The sequence below is a fragment of the Rhinopithecus bieti genome, unplaced genomic scaffold, assembly GCF_001698545.2.
Source record: "Rhinopithecus bieti isolate Rb0 unplaced genomic scaffold, ASM169854v2 scaffold_3040, whole genome shotgun sequence".
In the NCBI taxonomy this organism is placed as follows: Eukaryota; Metazoa; Chordata; class Mammalia; order Primates; family Cercopithecidae; genus Rhinopithecus; species Rhinopithecus bieti.
Genome location: NW_016804657.1, coordinates 947,324 through 963,574, shown reverse-complemented (window position 1 = coordinate 963,574; position 16,251 = coordinate 947,324). Strand labels below are relative to the sequence as shown.

Sequence of the window (16,251 nt, the reverse complement as noted above, 5' to 3'; positions counted from 1 at the left end):
GGGCAACAAGGACCTGGTGATTGGGAGCCTGGAGAAACACCCCAGAGCTAAGCTGGAGGCTGAGAGCTATGAGGAGAGTTTCACAAGGAAGCAGAGCAGAGAAATCCTCATGTATTCAGTGTCTGCTGGATGCTAAACTGATTCAACAATTAAAACCTCACCACACCCTTAGGGGCATCCTGATTTTTCAGAGGAGGACACTGGTGCCCAGAGAAGTGAAATAACTTACCTAGTAACTGTTAGGGATTTATGCTTCCATCTGGCTGCCTCCAAAACACCCGAGCCGTTCACTGACTGGGACACTGACAGGCCAGGTTCAAGGGACTCTAAACCATACCAGCCCTTCTCTATAGTCATCTGTCATCCTTCAGGCTCCTGGAGGCCACTGCCCTCCCAGACCACCCCCTGCAGCTCTAGGCAGGCTCCCAGTCTTCAACCACACCTCACAGACTACCACTAGGAAATGCCAGAATCCTGAGTCCAGCCTCATGGGCTTTCAGGGCTCTCCCCATAAGGTACACACATAGAGAGGAGGGTCTCCTGGCGGGAGGGTGGGGGAGGGCCCAGTGGGGACTTCCCGGTGCTAAAGCCCCTCTGAATCCAGAGCTCCGTATCTACCTCAGTCTGATCTCAAGGAACCACCACTGTTTGGCACACCTGTCTAGGTGACCCTGACAGGGACCTGGAGAACAGAACTAGCAGGGGCTTGAGGCTGTCTTATGCCTCCTCAGAAGCACCCTAGACCTTCTCGGATGCCCTATCTAGGCAGAAGGCAGGCTGGGCTTCCCACACACATTTCCCGAAAGCAAAGGGCATCCTCGTCTGCCCACCTAGGGTGCTGTAAGCTGCACTCCCAAGTCCAGAGCCCCGTGGGCCAGCTGGCTTTGCAAGTTCTGCCAGAGGGCCCGTTTTGTGAGTAGCTGACCCTTCCCAAGGGTAGCAGCGTGTCCCCCAGCCTTCCCTGCCCGGGCCCTGGGGGAGGGAGTCGGGGAGTGGAGAGGGCCAGCCCTGCAGTGCTGCCTGTTCCTGCGGCTCCTGTCGGTGGGGGTGAACACAGCAGAAGAGTTTCTGCCACACTGCGGACCGCACCTGCTGCATTTCCCTGCGAAGCCAAATCTTTGCTGGCTAACAGGGAGGTGGGAAACCGATCTGGAGAAAGGGTCGCGACGGCGGGAGAAAGGGCAAGAAAGGGGTCTACAGATCCTGTCTGGCGGCACCACAATAACAGCAACACGTCTCCCGCGGGGCTGGATCCCGCCGTGGGCCTGGGATAGCTGCTATTGATTATCTCCTCCTTGCCTACTTCATTACGTTGGCAGGAGCCTCTCACCAGCGCCCCTCAACTTCTGCCCTCCCCAGTCTCCCCGGCCCAGCAGCACCCAGCTGAGCTCTCCTGGAGGTTCTGGTTAGTAAGCCGGGCTCTGCCAAAGAATGTTTTCCTCGCGGGGCGGGGGCTGAGGCCCGGGGACCAACGAGGTGACGAGCTCGGTGGCGGCCGCTGGCAGCTTGCCGCCCCAGCCCTGGCCCCCGCCGGCCCCTTTAATTCGAGTTCGCCGTGGAGCCAGGTGCGGCGCTGCGTGGCGCGGTGCGGCTGCGGGCGGCGGCCGGGAGCTCCGTACGCGCCGCCCGCGGGACTGCAGAGCCGGCTCCCGGCTGGCCGCCCGCACCCCGCCGCCGCCCGCTGCTGGGGTTCTGCCGGCGCTGGCCGTAACCCAGGAACATGGAGGCCCCGGTGCCCATCCGGAAGGGTAAATCCGTGTAGGGGCGTTGCGTGGCGCGTGCTGCCTTGCCTGCCCGGCGGCGGCGCCCAGAGGGGCTGCGGGGCATCCGGCGGCGCAGCCTGCAGCGCAGCAGGCTCGGGCTGAGTCCTGGGCGGGCAAGCCCTTGCCGACCACTGCAGTCTGCTCGGCAAGTCCCGGACCGGGGAGATCAAGGGGAACTTGCACCCTGCTCAAGAAGAGTGCACAGAATGGGCTCGGGACCCTCTGGGGTTTGCGTGGCGCGGGGCGGAGGGCAGGGAGAGGAGCTGGTGGGTGGTGGGAAGTGCAGCTGGCAGCATAACCAAGTCTGGTAAATAGCGCGGGTTGGAGGACCTGAACCACTTGGGACGGCCGGGCTGCATTCGCCTCTTCCGCAACAGAATAACAAACAGCTTTGCTGCAGAGAGGGCTTTCCCCTTCGCTGGGGCCGTGGGCTGCAACCGAGCTCCCGCGCTTAAAAGGAAGCTGACATCTGGGGCAGCAGCCTGGCGCCAGCTACTCCCCACCCCCAGAGATCAGGTTCCGGGATTTTTGGGTGGAGACTGAGCCTCGGCGGTCCCTCGGCTGGACCCCGGGGGCTTAAGAGCTGACCTGCGCTCGGGCCCGCAGCAGGAGCCGACCGCGTGGGCAGGAGGGGGTTAAGGTGGCGCTAGCGGCCGTGGCCAGCGGGAGGGTCTGGTCCTCTGCGCCGAGGCGAGCGGTGAGCGCGCCGGACGGAATCCCGGCCGGAGCCCGGGGCGATGGGGAGGGGGCCGAGACCCCTCCCCGCCCTGGGGCCTGCGGGATTGGGTCGGCAGGGGGCCAGTCCGGAAGCCGGCTTCCTCCAGGCTCCCCCTCTCGCTGCTGCCAAGCAGCCTCGCAGCTAGTCAGGCTGAGCGTTTGTTCTGTGCTCCCTGCTGAGGAGATGTGAGGGATTTTCTCTTGGTGGAGAAATCAGTGGTCGAGCGCCTGCCCAGCTCAAATGCCACCCGGCTCAGAGGGAGGCCTGCGGCCCAGGGATCCTGGAGGGAGAGTAAGTTCATCCAGCTACCAGTTGGCCGACTTTGTTGCTGTGGGGTCTCCCTAGATGCGGCTCTGAAGCCAAGTCTGATGGTGTGCTGGGGCGGGGGGGGCGGGGGGGCCGGGGGGGTTTCGCCACCCGGCCCTGTGCTCCTCTTCCAGGACTGGCTGAGGTCAGCAGCTTGTAGACAGGCTGCAGTGAGCTAAGCCCTCCTCTTGGGAGCTGCTGTGCCCTGACATGTGGGGGTAGGAGTGCTTCTTCCAGAGTCCTTCCTGAGAGCAGCTGGGAACTAGGGACCTGGATCAATCCAGGGTGGCCCCTGCATAAGGGAGGCCCAGCTAAGCCTGAGTGTTGCTCCCTGGGAGAAAGTGCTTCAAGCTGATGGGAAGCCTGCCCAGAAGAGGCAGGAAGGCTGAGGGATAGTCCTCAGGCCTGGCATCAGAATGGAGGGTGGGCATGGGGGCCTGTCACCTCCCATGAGGGAAGCTGCTAGACCCTCCTAAATCTTGGCACCAGCTGCCCGAATGCCCTGGTTCCACCTTGCTGCTGTTTTTTTCCAGGCAACGTCACACCTCCTGAGGACAGCCAGGACTCCAGCTTTTGCTGAGCTTTGCATCTTGCCTCCTTCCTTCAAAAGGCTCCAGGCCCATGCTCGGCTGTCTTCAAGTCCCGCATGCCCCTGGCCAGGCATCACATCGCCCCTCCAGCCCAGCCCAGTCCTAGAGCTCACCTCCAGGACCCAGAATCTGCCCTCCTGCCCAGAATGACTCACCATTATTTCTAGCTGGAGTGAGAAGACGTGATGGGGAGTTGGGCTGCCTGTTTGTGCATCTAAGATTCCTGCAGCATCTGATCAGCTCTGCAAGGAAGAGAGCTTCAGGTTCCTGTCTGGTCAGGTAAATCAGTCTATCATTTAATAACAGCCTTGTGTAGAATCATTGGGGTAGAGGCCAATGAGGAAGACCCAGGCCCAAGATCCCCCACCATGAATACCTCCCTGGGTATGAGTATCTGAGACATTAGTGCAGCACCTGGGAGAGGGTCCACTTTTAACCTATTAGCATGGGGTTATGCTCCACGAAGCCTGTGTGGTACAAGTGGGCCTGTACCAGCCACCTTCCCCCAATGCAGGGCATTCCAGAGGTTCCTTGAGAGATTGCTACCTGCTCCCCCTGATTCCCAGACAAGTTACAAGGTGAAAGTAAATTTTGCTTTGTTGTGGTGGTGGTGGTGATCATGTTTCTGAACTCTTGGCTGAGAGATGGGAGACAAAAAGTGGCAACCCATGTCGGGCTGCCAGTGCTGAGTAGCCGCATGTCAATAACTGCCTCTGTCTTTCAGCCAAGCGAGGCTGTCTCTCCAGCTCTCAGAGAGCTCTCGGGGCTCTCCTGCAGGAGACCAGGCCAATGCTCCTGTGCTTCCTGGGGCCAGTAGCAGCACCCTGAGCTCCCTGCCACCAGGCAGCTGAAAGGCATAGCGTGAGGCGCTTCTCAGTCCCAATTATGACAGTGGCCACCGGAGACCCAGCAGACGAGGCTGCTGCCCTCCCTGGGCACCCCCAGGACACCTATGACCCAGAGGCAGACCACGAGTGCTGTGAGAGGGTGGTGATCAACATCTCAGGGCTGCGGTTTGAGACCCAGCTAAAGACCTTAGCCCAGTTTCCAGAGACCCTCTTAGGGGACCCAAAGAAACGAATGAGGTACTTTGACCCCCTCCGAAATGAGTACTTTTTCGATCGGAACCGCCCTAGCTTTGATGCCATTTTGTACTACTACCAGTCGGGGGGCCGATTGAGGCGACCTGTGAATGTGCCCTTAGATATATTCTCTGAAGAAATTCGGTTTTATGAGCTGGGAGAAGAAGCGATGGAGATGTTTCGGGAAGATGAAGGCTACATCAAGGAGGAAGAGCGTCCTCTGCCTGAAAATGAGTTTCAGAGACAAGTGTGGCTTCTCTTTGAATACCCAGAGAGCTCAGGGCCTGCCAGGATTATAGCTATTGTGTCTGTCATGGTGATTCTGATCTCAATTGTCAGCTTCTGTCTGGAAACATTGCCCATCTTCCGGGATGAGAATGAAGACATGCATGGTGGTGGGGTGACCTTCCACACCTATTCCAACAGCACCATCGGGTACCAGCAGTCCACTTCCTTCACAGACCCTTTCTTCATTGTAGAGACACTCTGCATCATCTGGTTCTCCTTTGAATTCTTGGTGAGGTTCTTTGCCTGTCCCAGCAAAGCCGGCTTCTTCACCAACATCATGAACATCATTGACATTGTGGCCATCATCCCCTACTTCATCACCCTGGGGACAGAGTTGGCTGAGAAGCCAGAGGACGCTCAGCAAGGCCAGCAGGCCATGTCACTGGCCATCCTCCGTGTCATCCGGTTGGTAAGAGTCTTTAGGATTTTCAAGTTGTCCAGACACTCCAAAGGTCTCCAGATTCTAGGTCAGACCCTCAAAGCCAGCATGAGAGAATTGGGCCTCCTGATATTCTTTCTCTTCATAGGGGTCATCCTTTTCTCTAGTGCTGTCTATTTTGCAGAGGCCGATGAGCGAGAGTCCCAGTTCCCCAGCATCCCAGATGCCTTCTGGTGGGCAGTCGTCTCCATGACAACTGTAGGCTATGGAGACATGGTTCCGACTACCATTGGGGGAAAGATAGTGGGTTCCCTATGTGCAATTGCAGGTGTGTTAACTATTGCCTTACCGGTCCCTGTCATTGTGTCCAATTTCAACTACTTCTACCACCGGGAGACAGAGGGAGAGGAGCAGGCCCAATACTTGCAAGTGACAAGCTGTCCAAAGATCCCATCCTCCCCTGACCTAAAGAAAAGTAGAAGTGCCTCTACCATTAGTAAGTCCGATTACATGGAGATCCAGGAGGGGGTAAACAACAGTAATGAGGACTTTAGAGAGGAAAACTTGAAAACAGCCAACTGCACCTTGGCTAACACAAACTATGTGAATATTACCAAAATGTTAACTGATGTCTGATTGAAACCTATTACCATACTCACAGCTCAATGGAACTAATGCAGATGTTGCATAATAGCCTGCATTGTAGTCAGTGTGTTCTACAGTGTGTATCTGGTTCTGCATGGAAAGCAATAGTTGTGCAAGTGACTTTTGATCTTTTGACTTTGATTTAGGACACAGAATATCTATCATGGCTTTCATGCACATCCTCATCACCGGCTTATGAGTTTCCAAAGACGGGAGTCGCCTATCAAGCTAGGATTTCAGAAAGACATTGAGGCCACCTCATAGCCAATACACAGTGCACCATATCAGTGCCATCATTCCTTCCTAATGAAATGCACACAACATCCAGGAGATGCACTCCCCTCCCCGCCATCCTACCACCCCATTTGAGCCCACCTGCCCTTTCACAGAGGAACACAATCATGGTTTAGCTTTAAATAGCTGATGTTTACTCAAAAGGTCATTCTCATTTTTGCATTGAAAAGAACACACAGTCCTGTGTGTTGGAATTACTTTCTGTGTCACAGGCTGAGGTTTGTGAATTGCAATTGCCAAGTAGATGCTCTGGAGGCTTGTGTTTCATAACGGAAAATGCTGCATTCTGCTTTTTCTCTGCAGTGTCGATGTGAGGGAAGCCCGGGGGAGGGACAGTTAGTATAACCGAATATGAGTTGTCAAGTTTCACATTTGTTCCCTTAGGCCTATGGGGAGAAGCTAACAAACCAACGGACCTCTAAGCCTCTGATTCACCATTTTTGCAGGCTCCAGGGTCACAAAAACATGTCTGGTTTCTTACTGGAGTTTGCAGATATCTGCTTTCCTACTGATGTGGCCCGGCTACACTGACACTGCAGTGAAATTTACCAGTGATGCAATAGAGCTGCATGGGTGTTTGTTGCATGAATCTCAATATTTAAAACACAGGAGATAACCTATTTTCCTAGTAGCCTACACAGTATTAATATTTAGAGTATTAATAGGCTTGGAATGGTCTTGAACTAGGGTTTTTTTTCCCATCAGAAGGCAAAATCCCTCCATCAGGGGAAAAGATAGACTATTTGGAATGGAACTAAAACTTCTGGCCCCCCAGCCTAGCTATCCCTGTTCTTCTAAACAGGAACGCAGACCTCTGCAAAGCCAGGAGAGTAAGCAGGGAAGGCAGCATCTGAACACCTCACATGACTGCACCTTAGGAAATAACCTAGTCACGGGCATGACTGTACAGTGGACCAGGGCATCTGGTCCTGACGACAGGCAGGTCTGTGGATCCAGTGTATATAAATATATATTGAGTATCTCTCTTTCACGCGTTCCTCTACCTAGCTAGCGATAGAAAAAAATTGCATTTGAACATTGTACAAGCTTATGCAATATTTTTGACACAGGGCAATTTATGCATGTGTTTGACTATGTGCACTAGGGTGTATATATATACATACATGTGTGTGTATATGTATATACATACACACACACATATATATATATTCATTTTCTGGAGTTCAGGTTCAGGAGCAAATCCACTGCTTGGTGGGTTGGCTGTCTAAGAGGCCTAACGGGTTAATTTGTCTCATTGGTAACCCCACTGGGCCTGGGTTTGCTGCCATTGCCTCAGACACTCCAGTATCCATGGATTCCTAGACGTTAGAATTGTCTTTCTGCCCTCCATGTGCTGCAGCTTCAGTTCCCATGGCTGAAGCTTGTCTTACTGAGTGCACAAGGGCCCTGTGGCCCTCACAGTTCCAGCTGTCCTGGGCCAGACCTACCCTGGGCCTCCTCTCTACAGTTCATCCTGTTCATCATCTCCATTTTCACCTTTACCTATGCCACTTGGATCTTATTATCATCTGGCTCTGCATCTGTCACTTTCACGAACCTTTCCCTAAAGAGCCAGAATGGATCCCCTGCTTTGAAACCAAGGACACCAAGGAGTAGGACTCCCTGGGACCAAATTCCGCTGATCTGGACTTAAAGAGAGCCTCCTCTATGTGGAAATGTCTGAAGTCCAGGACTAAGGGATGGAGTCCCTAGATGATCCAAAGGCATCATTTTGATCTCCAGACCCAAACTCTCTCCCCGTTAAACTGGCAACGAGACCTCTTTTTAAAAAGAACCAAAGGATGGGTAAAGAATCATTTCCCACCCCCCAGAACAGGTAGAGTGCAAATGAGCACTGCACAGCCTAAAGGTAGACAGTAGGTTGACCCTGAAATGGCTTCAGGTAGGAGGCTTTTAACTTACTTCTTTGCCTTTTGACAGAGTGGCTGAATTTTCCCAAACAGTGAATTGCAGGGGTCGGGCTGTGCAGGGGTGGCTCCAGCTCAGGCCTCACTGCTGCCTAGTCAGTTGTCCTGGGGCATGGGGCACCAGCTCAGGGTGCTAGGCCCAGGGTGCTCATTAGTGCCTGGTCACCCACATCCCCAGGTATCTGCAGGGCATCCCATGCCCAGCACAAAGCCTCTGTGCTTCTCTTCCTCTCCTTCATGGGAGGTGGTGCTGAATTTCCAAGACATGGGGTGGGAGGGACACAGACCTTTGGAAAATGGAAGGTAAAGCAACCCATATCTGAGGCCTAGGTCAGGGTAGATAGTTTATCACAGTGTCGTTGGCCCAGGACTCTAAAATGTTCACATACAGTCATGTACATTCACCACAAAATAGGTACACTGTTGTCACACACAAACATAAAACATGCAACGTGCAAAATACAGACAGACCAAGTTAACATAAAAGCAAACACAGAAGATATATGGTTATAACTGTACACAAAATGCACTCTCTGCACAGATAGAGAATTTATACAGAACATACACAAAACACAAACATACACCACATACAAATACACAACCTGCAACTCAGATGCAAGATACATAAAAAACTACACGGACAAAATGCATATGCATATAAGATACACAAAGGCTACTTTACCATTGTTTCTACACATGGAATACACATAAACTCACTATATACACACAATGCATTTACTTATAATAGGCACACAAGATACATAGCACACATGCTCAGAAACATCACACAGTACACATGAAATGCGGACATATGCTCAGACCCATTGCCCTGCCCCCAGAGCTGTGAATTAACAGGGACAAACAAAAGATCAGATTTAATCACCTTTCCCTGGCCTGTGTTTATATCCCTCAGTATCCTTCACGGAATCTCTTTCTCTAGTCTTTTCTCTCACCACCAGATTTCAGTCCTGAGAAGTAACTCCTAGGTTTCAAGCAGAAGGATGGGCCACCACATCAAGCAGATATCTAACTCTAACTAAGACGGGAATTGCATGGGGTCTCTACCAATTCATCTTCCTGCCACCAGAAACCTGGGGGCAGAGTGTGGAAGTACCTGGGACAGCTGGCAGCCTAATATAGGCCTCCTTGCCATGACCCTTACTTCCTTCCAGCAAATCCACACAGACAGCCCAACAGCCCAGGGTCCCCTTCTCCCAGCACCTGGGATCTCCCGATTTAGCCCATTCTCTTAAAAGCAGTAATGGCTCAAGAAACTGCAGGATCTTGAGCCCAGGACCAGGGTGAAAATGTCCCCAACATTCTCTAAGCCCACAAATCTTATTGCCCTTCCATCCTTTGCAGCTTTGTTGGGGGCAAGGTCAGGAAGTTGAGACCCTGTAGAGACCTGTCTCTTAAAATGAGCTACCTTTACTTGCTTGTGGCATTTCACTTGCTCTTGGGCATAAGCCCAAAGGGGCCAACTCCTGATTCCCCTCTGGGGATGTTCAATCCCAGGCACGCTCTTCCTTTCCCCCTTGTTGGGCTCCCCTGGATGCCCTGCCTCCCATCCAATTGCTATGCAACCCTGTTCAGCTTAAGTAAAAAGTGATTAAGAACATACATCTAAGGCTAAATAAGCTAACACTTTTTCAAGGGCCTGACTTTATCCAATATTCTAAGGCCATATTTAAATACTTTCTAAGATTACCCCACCATTTTGGGTTACTTTTGGAGCCGGTTCTTCCCGTCAGTAGGACTAGCTGAGAGCTGAGTGCATTTTAGCAAAGGCTTCACCCACATTTGAAGTTAGGAGTTGCAGTCAGGCCTTGGATCAGGCCTCACTCCTGATTTCTACTCCTGCAGCCATCCCATTGTGGCTCACCCTCCCTTCCAGTGATGGTCACAGCTCCCAATCTCTATGGAAAAGGCAACAACAGCAAGGAATGGACATGAGGGTCCAAAACTTGTGCATTGCTGGAAACTTGTGTTTCCAAGTCAAGTACCATTCCCGTTGGCTTCATCAAGTGCCTCTGTGGACTCATTTTCGAGAAAGTTGGAGTTTTCAGGAGGCCGAAAAGGAAGAGGCCCGGGAAAGGTGGAGAGATTGTCAGGAAGAAAGAGTGGCTGAGCAGGTCAAATGTCAGAGTAAACTTTTTAGGAGCCAACATTTAATTAAGAAAATAATTAAGGCTCTGTGCTTCCTGAAACTTCAGTGATACTTGACATGATCTCTTCCTTCTTCCCTGCTTGCCTCTGTCCCTCTCACCTGTACTTCTGAGGCTAGTGTTGGCATGTCACCAGGAGGTTAGCCTTTTAAAAGGGGCCCCACGGGAGTGTGCCTCTAGATTGCATTAGCCCAGGATGGAAAGGGCTCCCATGGAAGTTATGATGGCCTGAGACCCCAGCCTGGGTGTTCATGTTGCTGCTCCGTGTTGGGAGTGCCCGGGACTAGCTTATCCTACCTGTTCTTCCTGGATCTATCACTATATTGTAGTGAGGACTCTGTCACTGTCAACCCAAGTGGAGAGAGGACAGCACCCTCTGAAGCTCCTCAGGCTGAGGGTTCCACACTGCCCACAATACTAGAGTCATAGAGGCTGACTCCCCCAAAAGGAACTATAGAACAGTGTGCAAATCGCATATGAAGGTGGCACCACTACCCCTATGTCAGGCAGGGGAGCACAGTGCTTTAACTTGTTTATTCAAGAGAGGGGATGATGGTGCTGAGCTCTGCTCCCCAGGGCTTTCCTGGGGCCCATTGTCATAACAGCTTGTATGTAGGTGATGGCTGCCTGGTCTGTGAGGACTATAATGTCCATGGTGCTCCTTGGTTACACAATGGAGGTTCCCCTAGCCTTGGCAAGGTATCCATTGCCAGGTTTGAACTCATGACCTTAACCTCATTAATATCATCAGCCACCTGAGCCAACCCGCAGAGAGGGGGATGCTGGGAGCTGTCTCAGTAGCTATTGTGACCATCATCTATATCTTCAGACTTGACCCTTGTTGAGTCCAACCCCGTTCCCCTATCAAAGCAACCAGCAGGGACAGATGGAGGTAGGGGCTCCCCTACATGCAGGAAGGTTCTCTTCCTCAAATTAACCTAGTTTACTTTTCCTTTCTTTCTGCTTCCCTTCCCACCAAATCTCAGCTTCATCTCTCATAGTTTGTGTTTGAATATTTTTAAAGAGGAAAAGTGCAATAAAATAAATAGTGACTGTTTTCTTTAGCAATAGCTCTTTCAAAATCTTGCTCTCAGGACTGAAAAGTGATAGATAGTACCTGGATTATCAGATAATGCCCTTGACTTCTGGGGGCTTGTTCACAGTCTCTGTAGTTTCTTCTTCCCATGTGTTCACGTGACTCCTGTCCTCTGAGATCTGACCTCCTTCTGGAATGGACACATATGCTAAGATGCAGTGTATGCACAAGGAAGGCCTGTGAGAGGGCTTTGTCGCTCTGTCTCTTTCCTGTGTGCATCTCTCTGTCTCCATGTGTGTCTCTGTCTCCTCTCCCTCTGTCTCCCCATTTCTGCCTGCTGTCACACAGCATCCTTACAACCTCTAGACACAAAAGTCCTAAGTTTATGTGACCTCTCCAGCCCATTTTGTTGACTTTCCCTCAGTCTGGCAGATGTAATGGAAGCCTACAGGAAAGCACTTCCCAATAGATAAGAATAAAGCATCCTGAGCCATTACAGAAGATCATTTCCATGCACTAAAAGCCATTACTTGATCCTTTTGCTGCCCTTCCTCCCTTCCCCAGGGAGATGGATGCTGAGGGAATGTGGCCTGGAGGTTTGCACTTGGGATCAGTCGCCTGGGCAGATTTGGGAATTGCCCTCTAACTCTCCTTCAGAGTAAGCTGACTTGCTCGACCAAAGGGACTCCATGAGAGCTGCAGAAGGAAGCCAAGTTCTTGTGGGTTTCAGTAGAAGTCTACAGGGATGGAAGTTTCGGTGGTTAGGGCATGACATTAGTGAAATAAAGACTCTACCACCCGCTAGAGTGTGCAGCTGCACAAATATTTGCACACATAACCAGGGGACTCAGAAGAGTCCCCTTTCCTAAAACATCTGTGAGGTTAAATGTTCAGACTGGACAATCAGGGAAGGCTGGCAACCCCAGGGTCCCATTCCATTCTTTTTTGATCTACCTTGCTCTATACACATGTGTACAGCAAAACCTCAGTTAACTGATGGGGAAACCTCAGGGACGGGAACATCCTGGTTGCTTTGCAATTCTGGTTATTTGAGTGGGAATAGGAAAGCATGTCTGGTTCAACCTTTGTTATTGAGAAAAATATTTCCTAAGTAGGTTAGCATAAACTTTCCTGCCTTAGTTAAGTAAAGTGTTTGAAGATAACAGGGACCTTGCCTTGCTCAGGGTCAACACTGTAAACCTCAGTGCTTATTGTACAGAAGTGGAGATAGGTGGAGAAGACCAAAGAGACAGGCTGAATGACTGCTGGCTACAAGATAGACCTGGAAATGGGCCACTGGGGCACATCCTGGCTCATCAGATAGAGCCCTTGCTGTCATTTGCCTCTTTCTACTGAAAGTATAGTAAGAAAACATAATTCTTGTCAATCAAGGTTTTGGTTAATTGGTCCTGAGTTTTTAGAGGTTTTCCATATATACATATATTTGTGTGTATATATATATATAGTATATGTATATATGTATACTATTTTTTAAATTATAGAATTATACATTGACCAATCTCCTTAGTTTCACTCATGTGGAATAAATTTGGCAATCCAAGGAATAAACTGCATTTATGTGCATTTTTTGAATGACATCCTTTGCATTCTTTTCACCTCTCCAGTTCCACTTTTTTTTTTTTTCTGCTTAGGGACCGCTCTAGAAGGCAGATCTTTCATAAAGAAAGAACAGGCTCCAGGATCACCTCTTTCCTTTCCCTCCCAGGTGGCTGCCTGACTCAGGGATAAAAGGGAAGTCTGATCTAACAGCCAGGTGCTTTAGCCTTTCTTCTGTCTGCCCCGGTTGGCTATAACCTCATCACTGAGGACCAGATAAGTTATTCCAAACTTTGTACTCGAGGGGAGTGGAAAGCTTGATGACCTGGCAAAGGATTGATCTATTTAGCATTCTCTTTGTCATGGGTGGTGCCCTAGGTATGAGGTTTGTGAGATCTGAAAGTAACATTCCAACGAAGAACTAAAGCACATCTCTGCCACACAGAAGGCGAGGTTTGTGGCAATCAATGGAACTAACAAATCCATTCTGTTTTTTATTATGACTAAACCTAAGTTGAGGGTGTGGGTATTAGAGCAGCTGAAATTCAGTTGCCTCTTTGGGGGTTAGCTGTACACATCACTCAAGAAACAGCTAGGTGCAAGCTAAAACCTGCTCTCATTCTCCCTCTTGCCTGCCAGTGTGTTAGATCCATGGGAGACAGTTTCTCTCAGCCTCGCCTCTTGCATTTGGTTGTGTGCTTTCTACCTGGATGGAAGTGGGAGGAATTTTTCACTGTATCTGGAGCAATTGAGGTGGTGCAGTGGTGTCTGCCATCTCCCCACACCCACAGAAGCCCTCCAGTCTGGCTATGTTAGTTGTGATTAGGCAGCAGAAGCCCATAACCCAGACTTGGCATGACTATCTGGTGAACTGAGGCAGTTGAGGTGGCCTGTCTGGATGGCTACTTCTTGTACTTTATGAACCTCAGCGTGGAAATGGATAACTTTCTGTGCTCCTGTGCACTCCTAAAATAGTCAAATGTGTTCCAGATGAGTTTGCAGCTGAGAACTCCCTGCATCATTCCACTGATGGATGCACAGGGCATGATTATGTAATAATGTAGACAGCTACTGCAACATCTAGATCATTGAGGGCAGTGTAGATGTGGCTGTGTGCTAGGACCCTTGGTAGCTATCCAGAAGACTCAGTCCTGTGTCTTTCTGAGTCTCTGTGAGAAGCCTCTAAGCCCTGCTTCTCCTTGAAAATGATTCCCTAGACACCGAATGTCTTGTTTGTATGAGTGAATAAATGCTCTGGGCTGCTAGAGAAAGCAATAGGAGGAGCTGGGAGGAAGAGAATATTCAGGGGCACACTTTGCTACCAAACAATTTCCATGTCAGCTGCTAACATTACTGCCTTTTTAGCCTATGAAGTGTAAGGCAAGGACTTTGACCTGCCAGGTGGGGCTGGAAAGGAGCACATCAGCTCCAGGCTAAGAAATGGGATAGAAAAGCAAGAAGAGAGACCTGGCTGGCTTTGGCGGGGGTGAGTCTCAGCTCCTGAGGGTTTGAACATGCTCTGTGCTTGCCCCAGTTCTGCCTTCACGTGGGATCCAGCGACCCAGTTTCCTTTTGTTGTCGTGCTTGGATGGTTCCTTCATTTGAAGGGCCCCAGGAAGCTGGAAAGTCCCATGATCAAGCTCTAGGCCTGCTGAGCAAACAATACCCCAGCCAAATTGGCCTCTTCCTGGTTTTCTGCATCCCTGCACCCCTCTCTCCACTGAGGATAATCTTGGAACAGTTGAGATTAATGGTGCCAGCAATCAAGGAAGATTCTCTTAATTTTCATCAGGGACATAGCTGTAAAGCTCATGAGTGGAGGATGCTATTTCCTTTTCCAGACCTGTGTGCTTATGTGCTTATATAGGGTGTCTCTGGAGATTTTATACTGTGTATGTGTGTGTGTGTGTATATATATATATATATGTGTGTATATATATATATATATATATATAGAGAGAGAGAGAGAGAGAGAGAGAGAGAGAGAGAGAGAGAGAGAGAGAGGAAATGACTGCCGCTCACTTAAGCTCATGCAGCACAGACTCCAATTAGGGTTTGCACTGGCTTCCTTGCTGCTTGTGCATGACTCTTCAGCTGCCCTCCCGTGTCCTGTCTCTAATAATTGCTGAAAACTCAAAGAGGTAGATAAATAAGTCTCCTTGGGATCAATAGCAGAAGGAACTCCAAGGCTAATGGTAAAGCTTCGTAAGGATGATGCCGAAAGGGAACTGGGGTCTCCATGGTGATAAGAGGCTGGGGACCAATGAGAGCTGAAGGCGGAGCAGGACTTGTGGGGAAGACTCATGGGAGTTGGGAGTCATTTAACTATTTGTTTGCTTCTTGAAAATTTAGACACCAGCTGTAACTACATTGCACAGGATGTATTGATACTATCATTCTTGCTGACATATTCTGGAAGCTTTCAGCCCCACCAACACTGCCCCGCCCAGGACTTCTGCAGCTGAGAGTTCCTGTGTCAGTAGGGTCTGATATTTGTACATAGGTTATACATATATGTGTACATATGTGCCTCAATGAACATTGCCTGTCCACCTGATCATGGGTGTACATAGACTTCATAGAGCTCCACAGTCTTTTGTAAATATTGACACAAGTAAATAAGTATATAAATATATATTACTGAGGATTTATTTTAACATCATTCTGTGTGATATGAAAAAAATAAAATTTTTGACAGACACTGATGGTTTTCACTTCTTTCTTGCCTGCTGGAATTATCGTCCCTACAACATGCAAGTGTGCTTGCCTTACTCTCATCCTAGTTTCTGTGACCATGAGGGTCCAGGCAGAGACCAGGCAGGACGGGAGAGGGTCCTCCTGGATGCACTGGGAATCATCTTGGCGTGTGCCCACCTGCCCTTGACTGGGAGCCCTGCGCAGACAAGGCAGAGTATGTGAATGGGAGGGTAGGTGGGTGCGTTTGAGATCTCCCCAATTACATCAACACTTCCTGTATCTTCCATGGAGCTGGAGGATGTGTGGGGGTGGGGTACCCAGTTTGAAGACCAAACACAGTCTGGGAATCATTTAAATGCAGCTGCACCCACATTTGCAGGTCTTGTCCTCAAACCCACCCCCACCTCCGCCCATTACTGCTTGAAAATGATTCCCTAGACAGGAGTCTGGACCAACCATGCTCTCCACTCTCAAGTGAGGAGAATGTCTATCTTGGCCTCTGAGATGGAGACACAGAGCACCTCCGTGGAGAAGATCCTAACACACACACACACACACACACACACACACACACACACACACTGCTGAGGCACATCTGTCTGATTTCCTCTGAGGGCTAATCTAGTCCTGAACTCCCCCGGATTTAGAAGGCTCAAAAGAGGCCATGGTGTGGAGTATGACTGCAGGGAAGTCGGTGCCTCAGTCACTGGCAGGCACATCCCACCCCGACAACCCCCCTACTCCAAATATCCAAACACCGAGGTCTCTTATTAAAGATCTTTAGTTTTACCCCTTAACAATCT

General features: G+C 50.3%; 1 protein-coding gene across 4 annotated transcripts; it reads left to right on the top strand.

The window, feature by feature from the left end:
• The first annotated feature begins 1,330 nt into the window (after nucleotides 1-1,330).
• Nucleotides 1,331-15,452, top strand: KCNA2 (potassium voltage-gated channel subfamily A member 2). 4 transcript variants are annotated; one of them, XM_017869633.1, is made up of 3 exons: nucleotides 1,331-1,405; nucleotides 3,321-3,656; nucleotides 4,102-15,452. In XM_017869633.1, exon 3 carries the CDS (start codon nucleotides 4,263-4,265, stop codon nucleotides 5,760-5,762), a length of 1,500 nt encoding a protein of 499 aa, XP_017725122.1. In that variant the 5' UTR covers nucleotides 1,331-1,405; nucleotides 3,321-3,656; nucleotides 4,102-4,262; the 3' UTR covers nucleotides 5,763-15,452. The 4 variants fall into 4 exon arrangements, with proteins under 4 accessions (XP_017725122.1, XP_017725120.1, XP_017725119.1 ...); XM_017869631.1 differs by lacking the exon at nucleotides 1,331-1,405 and adding an exon at nucleotides 1,568-1,748; XM_017869630.1 differs by lacking the exon at nucleotides 1,331-1,405 and adding an exon at nucleotides 1,785-2,772.
• Nucleotides 15,453-16,251: the final 799 nt, after the last annotated feature.

What these genes read in the sequence shown, in the direction of transcription:
- KCNA2 (XM_017869633.1), top strand. Translation starts at nt 4,263, where the DNA reads ATGACAGTGGCCACCGGAGACCCAGCAGACGAGGCTGCTGCCCTCCCT.